At 40.8% G+C, this 6,284-nt stretch overlaps 1 protein-coding gene across 1 annotated transcript; it reads right to left on the reverse strand.

Moving 5' to 3' along the window:
- Positions 1–2,825: 2,825 nt before the first annotated feature.
- Positions 2,826–5,689, reverse strand: POLR2M (polymerase (RNA) II (DNA directed) polypeptide M; the record flags this gene model as incomplete). The annotated part of the gene is made up of 3 exons (XM_008949745.1): positions 2,826–3,113; positions 4,096–4,318; positions 4,997–5,689. Coding segments are annotated over 3 exons (1,054 nt in total), but the record flags the coding sequence as incomplete, so codon positions are not given.
- Positions 5,690–6,284: the final 595 nt, after the last annotated feature.

Here is a 6,284-nt window from a genome sequence, read left to right on the forward strand (position 1 = left end):
TTATTCTCTAACCTTTTACAAACTTCTGGATAGCACATCCTCCCTAACATGGGGCTGTCTTTATACCTGACTGCTTTCCTATCACTCACAAAATCTTAATCCAAGGTATGTACCAGAACCTAGGACCAACAACCCCCATGAAAGCTTCCAGGTTTTGCAGTAATACAAACCCATTAGCAGTAACTGAAAATTCGTACCTTAAGCTTGGGTTTGTATCCACAGCACTCTCTCCACAGGACTCCCCCAACACTGCCAAACAACACGGCTGCTAATCGGGTCACAAATATATCATGCATTTCCCCTGCAACTAGTGATTCCCCCCCTTAAGGGTGAAGTTTGCCCATTCAGGGGATTCACTTTGACAAAGTCCTGATGTGTTGAATGCTATCAAAATACAGATCAAGAAAAATCAAGAAAACTGCCTCTGATTCACAAAACTTAGAGAGCAAAAGTAAGCCTTAAAAGTGCAAGGGAAGAGCACAACTTTAGCTAGCATAAGACAGTGGTCAGCAGAAGGCTACATTGAGCCATATTTGAGTAATCTAGAACACAAATCCTCAACTGTGTAGTTTTGTGTAAATTCCTTTAGCACAGAAAAGACAGCATGGAAGAACCACACACAGTAACTTAAAAAGGTGACAGGATGGCCAGCACAGGGGCAAGGGCGATGACAATAACAAGGGGGGCAGATTCAAACAGGCCTGGAAGCAGTAACTTGTGCTTCATGTGGCAGCAACTTGTGCTTCATGCAGCAGCAAAAGGGAAAGCCATCACAATTCTGAAACCTCTCGTCCTTAAGCAGTACAACAGACTGAAATAATGGGAGGACTGATGACAAGACCCTGTTGGACGAGCAGGTGGTAGCACGGATGATGGTGATCTCAGAGATAAACGACATCCACAAGAGAAGAGCACTCCACTGGGCTGTGGAGTCAGAGCCACATGCTGAAGGCAGGAAGACATACAGCTGAGGAGCAGATGGGTCATCAACATGGATGCTGAGGGCTAAATGTGAATGGCTGAATGTGTGCCAAAACCAGGGCTGAAAAAGACAAGCGATGGTGAGATGCTGGAAGGATGAAGCAGGAGCACAGAAAAAGAGAAAAACAAAAATAATGAAAAGGTGGCAAAAAGGATATAAGGCCTGGAGGTGCCCAATGCCTGCACTGTCTGACACCAAACTAGGAAATAAGAAAGGAAGGCCTCAGTAGGAGAGCAGCTGCAGCAAACCCACAGGCATCCAGGTCTCTGCAAGATATTCAAGTGACTGAGAAAATGTTATGTAGAAAGTGCCTGGGTGCACAGCTGGTATTTAGATGGGAGTTACAGGAAAAAAAGACAAGATAGCAATGGCAGGAGGATGCACGATGTGGCAGAAGTGAAATGCAGACACAAGCAGTGATAAGTTGTACAAAAGGGAATGGCTGGTGCACGGGTGCAGAATATGAACTTGTTTCAGTGACAGGAGATAAGTTTTCTCTTAGTCTTATGAGGAAAGGGGAAGAGCAGGCAGCTGAAAGGCCAGTGAAGAATGAGAACAAGAAACCTGTAAGAAGAAAGGGTACAGGAAAGAGGCATCACAGATGACTTACAAAAAAACCCACAATATTAGCTTAGCAGCAGTTTCACATGTCAAACTGCATTGCAGGGTATTGACTCTGCCACAGACTGCCTGGGAGAGCCCGTGGAGCATTTTGGAGAGTTACTGCCTGCTAGTAAAGTGCCGTATGCACCCAAGAAGTGACAGAGACTTTCATCCTCCATTTCTAGATGGTACCATGCAGCTTTTTGAATGACTTGCATCTGGAGCACCCTCAGTTTCCAGAGACACCATTCCTGCAGGGATACATACTCATCCAGGGACAGCATTGCACACACTGCTGCTGTAGCATCTTGGGAACAGGCGTTGTCAGGCTACACAAGGAATCTCTGAGGTTTGCTGTTTAGAACTGAACTCATACTAGGCTTGGAATATTCTAGTCAACAGTGGAATATCATTGTGAAATACTTCTCAGGTGTGTTCCTTATCGTTCAAAATTCATATTAAAAGGCAGAAAATGCAAGGAGGCATATTTTTTTATCATCAAAGAACAGCTAAAACTTCAAAATACACAGAATATTTTCTCCAAGAAAAACAGAGAGTGGAACTCTTAATTTACAGTATTGGACTATGAAAACAACAGTATACCAAAGTGTGAAAGCAGTGTACAAAAAAATGGAAAAACACTGAGACCTTTAATAGAAACATCAAAGTCTTCAGATGAACTTGATCTCTTGAGGTGCTTTGCAGTAATAACCAAAAACTAAACAGCAGAGTACCTTAAAGCCCAACCAGAATTTGAGCTGCAAAATAACTTGGTATTCTTACCTATTTACAAAATAAAGGCAGAAACTGTAATTTTAAGGTGCAGGCCCAGAAACAAATTCTCATGTGAAAAAGAAGCTACCTTACAGCCTAACTACCACATACTTACTGTAGCTCTGCGGGCATGTATTTTCACCATATGGTAAAAGCAAGATAATCTCAAATAGATAAAAGAACCATCACACATTTCTACAGGACGAGTTTTCATATGTGTGGGCAGTTCACAGGCACCTTAGCTTTCTTAATGGACACGTGCTGATGTCCTTTGCAATCACACCTCTGTGCAGAAGAAATCTCCTCTTGTAGATGACTCATAATAGCCTGCAAAACTATTAAAGAGTTCACTTTGCTGTAGCTGAAAGCTACAGGGCATTCTACAAGGATTAATTGCCCCAAGTGCTCAATAAACAGTCCCCAAATAATGCTGGTGTTACCACTTCAGAACACATATTTATGAGGTTTATATTGAGCCCTTCACACAGCTGTAATGTTAAAATTTTCAGAAAAAAAAATTACTAGATCAAGCATTCTCAATATCCAGGTTTGGGTTTTAGGTAGTACTGCATAAAGATCAGTTACGTGGCTCATCTTCAGACATTGCTTCCTGAATTCAGTCCTCTGCTGAGAAATAATCTTCATCTCTCACTTCTCTGTATTGCATTGAGGCCTCCCCCTCTGGTTCAAACTTGAGCATTTTTATATTCAATCTCTCTGCAAGCTTCTGTGCAGCAAGCTTGGCTTGTTTTTCCTATAAAAAAAAAGAAAAGAAAAAAAAAAAAGAAAGAAGACATATTAGGAAAAGCGTTCATTTGTCAGTTTTATCCTGGTTGTGAAAACAAACAAACAAACCTGAAGTATAAATTTGAGGTAATAATATTAGTAATTCCAGAGTGGGCTTAATGAAGAGTTTTAGTAACTGGCAAAGAAATTTCAGATTTCTTTTCACACCTGTCCACAAATATTAATATTTGAAGACCTTTCTCTAAGAGTTAAAATTGCCCATATGGCAGTCATCCCCTGTGGTACATTAACATCAGGTTTAACAAAACAAAATCAGTCCCTGTAAGGGAGCATCTGTGCACAGTAACCACGTAGCAGCAGCAGTGCTTTTCATTCAGCAACCTCAGCAAAAAACACCCTCTGCATTTTCCAAATAAATCACCTCCCTTAAAGTGTCACTAAATTGGGAAGGGCTTTCAAAACAATAAGCAACAACAAACACTTTCACAATAGTGTCCAATTTAAACTTTGATTTTGACATTCCTGGTAGTGCCAAGCTAAAGTCCATTGCAACAGAATTTGAAGAACCTCAGAAATGGATTCTTCAGGCACAGCATAAATAAAGGCAAACAGACACCTGCATATTTTAAGAATTACAAATACTGCTGAGCCTTCTGTTACGCAGGGGACAAAAACTCTTTAAAGACTAATAGGCAAAGTATACATTGAAATTCCTAGTCAGGGGTGAAGACAGTCCAATGAGGTTAGAGTATCAACACACCAAGAATAATGCTAGATTTTGTTTAATGTAAGAATAACAGTTTCAGAAGTATTCATAAATATGTTATTTAATTATATCATTCTATCAGATACAAGAAAAAGTGCCTTTTCTCAAAGTCTGCCCATCTCACCATCAAATTCATCAGTATGAAAAGATCCCTTTATGCTTTCTTTTTTAGGATTGATCCCAATTATATAATCATTTTTCAGACCAAATTGTAAATTCGTACCTCATAAGCTTCTTTTTGCTGTATCTGAATGGCTATGGATTCCTCTATGGATAACAGCTTAGCTGGGGAATGGTGAAGCGGTGGCAGCCGAGCTGCTGTGATGTCATTCAGATGTTTCTTATCTCTTAGTTTTCTTTCTTCAGTAGTAATTGGAGAGCCACGTCCCCCAGGTGATTGACTGGATGAGGAACCATGTGATGATCCACTTTGCTCTCCTGATAATCTGGAAGAAAGAAAACATAGAAGTTGTGACCCAAATTTCCAGCACAAGGTTGAACAACTTCCATTCCAGAACTCATTATTTTCAATACATAGGAGTTGAAAAGAAATCTGAACTGTTATGACACCATAAACAAATGAAAAATAAGCAGCGCTCAGAAAATCTAAGATGTCTCTGCAGAGAGATAGTATCAGGAGTTGCTCCTGAGAGTGAACAAAAAATGTATGCAAATTAATTAGCAAGCATGAAATAGCAACGTTTTTGGAGTTACACGAAGGATAAACTGCTACTGCTACCAGTACAGACAATGTGAACTGTAATTTCTCTAGAGGTGCAGGAAAAGCAAAAGGCCACCTGCTATTAAAGTTCTGAGAGTTCCAGAATTAGTCCACAAGAAAGTTCCGCCAATTGATTTACAGTTTTGTAGCTTAAGCTACAAAACTCCATGAAGATTCATGACAATTGTTTTAAATGGGTAGAATTTGATCACTGCTTAATATTGAGATTCTTCTGTTACAGAACTTAATAATAAAAAGCCAACATATTAAACTCTTGTGTTATATGAATTTAAATTTCTTGAATTGTCACAAGAAAATAAGCCTGCAATGCTTTCCTGTACCACTTCCAATTTTATATGCATCAATTATTTCACAAAAGGTTTTTCTATTCTGTAATACTTACACATTTGTTTTAAATTTGCTTTTTTTAATGACTGGGTTCTTGGCTCTAGACTCTAGAACTTCAATATAATGTGGTGTCTTGGGGTGCAGGCTTCCAAAGATATTGCCCTTAGGTTTAGCTGCATTCTGCGCTTTTTCCAATACCTCTTCACTATCATCCCCACCTCCAATTGTAACTTTTTGAAAGGCATTGACCAGTGCATCTTTACTGTTGTCCAGAGCACCTGTACTGTCTGTACGATCCTCAGTATTTCTCTCAGATACTTGTTGATCATTTTTCAGATGACTGCTTGTGGCTGACTTGGAGATGACTTCACAAGAAAGACTCTGATCTTCTCTAACAGTCTTCACTCCATCATTTTTCCTCTGAGTCCTTTCATTTTCCAGAGCTGTATTTGTGGCATCTTTCTCAACAGAGTCTGCCGTTTGCCTTTGGGAAGAAACCTCAGAAACTTCTTTATTAGAGATTTTATTAGAGACTGAGGAATCTTCACCATTTAGTGTGTCCTCATTTCGGATGACTTGCTGTTTGCTTGTGTTAATCTCCTCCTGTTTTACCTGAAACTCCAACCTGACAGCAGAGAGCAGCTCAGCTGTCCTTGCTAATTCTTCCTCTTGTAAAATGGCAAGTGTAAGCTTTTCAGCAAAGTCGGAGATCTTCTTACCCTTATCTGGAAGTCTAGCAATGAATTTCCTAAAACAAAAACCAGAAATTATTTAGCAGGGTATAAAGAATCCTGTTTCAATCTGAGATACAGAACCATTTTATTAGAATAGCTAATGTGGCAGGTTTCTCATTCTGACATTGTTTCTTATTTATGTACTAGGTCTGTGAAAAGAGGTATGATGCAGAGTGCTCACAGCCTCAGACGTATACTGGGACAAAGCAACGGTTACATTTTTTTCCTGATGAAAGATGGAACTGCTGTCCTGATAAGCATGGTGCACATATATAATTTGGCATTTTTGCAAAGCGGAGTATATGGATTTTTATGGCCATCTTCCCAGATATAACCACGCAGTTGTCACTGTGAAAGCCCGTAGGCAGTAAAACCAGACAGGCACGTATGGTCTGCATAATATCCTGCGGCTGTGACCTTGACAACCCGCGACAGAAGGCGCCGCGCGGTGCCACAGCCCGGCGTAGCGACAGGGAGGCTCCGGAGCGGGGACCGGGCCCGAGGGCAAGTGCCGAGGGGCGGCAAGAGGCGGGAGCCCCGCGAGGCACACGCCGCTTTCGCGCCCCCGAAAGGAGAAAACCGAGAGGAAGAGGCCTGTCCACTGCCGCC

The sequence above is a fragment of the Merops nubicus genome, unplaced genomic scaffold, assembly GCF_000691845.1.
Source record: "Merops nubicus isolate BGI_N331 unplaced genomic scaffold, ASM69184v1 Scaffold54031, whole genome shotgun sequence".
Lineage (NCBI taxonomy): Eukaryota > Metazoa > Chordata > Aves > Coraciiformes > Meropidae > Merops > Merops nubicus.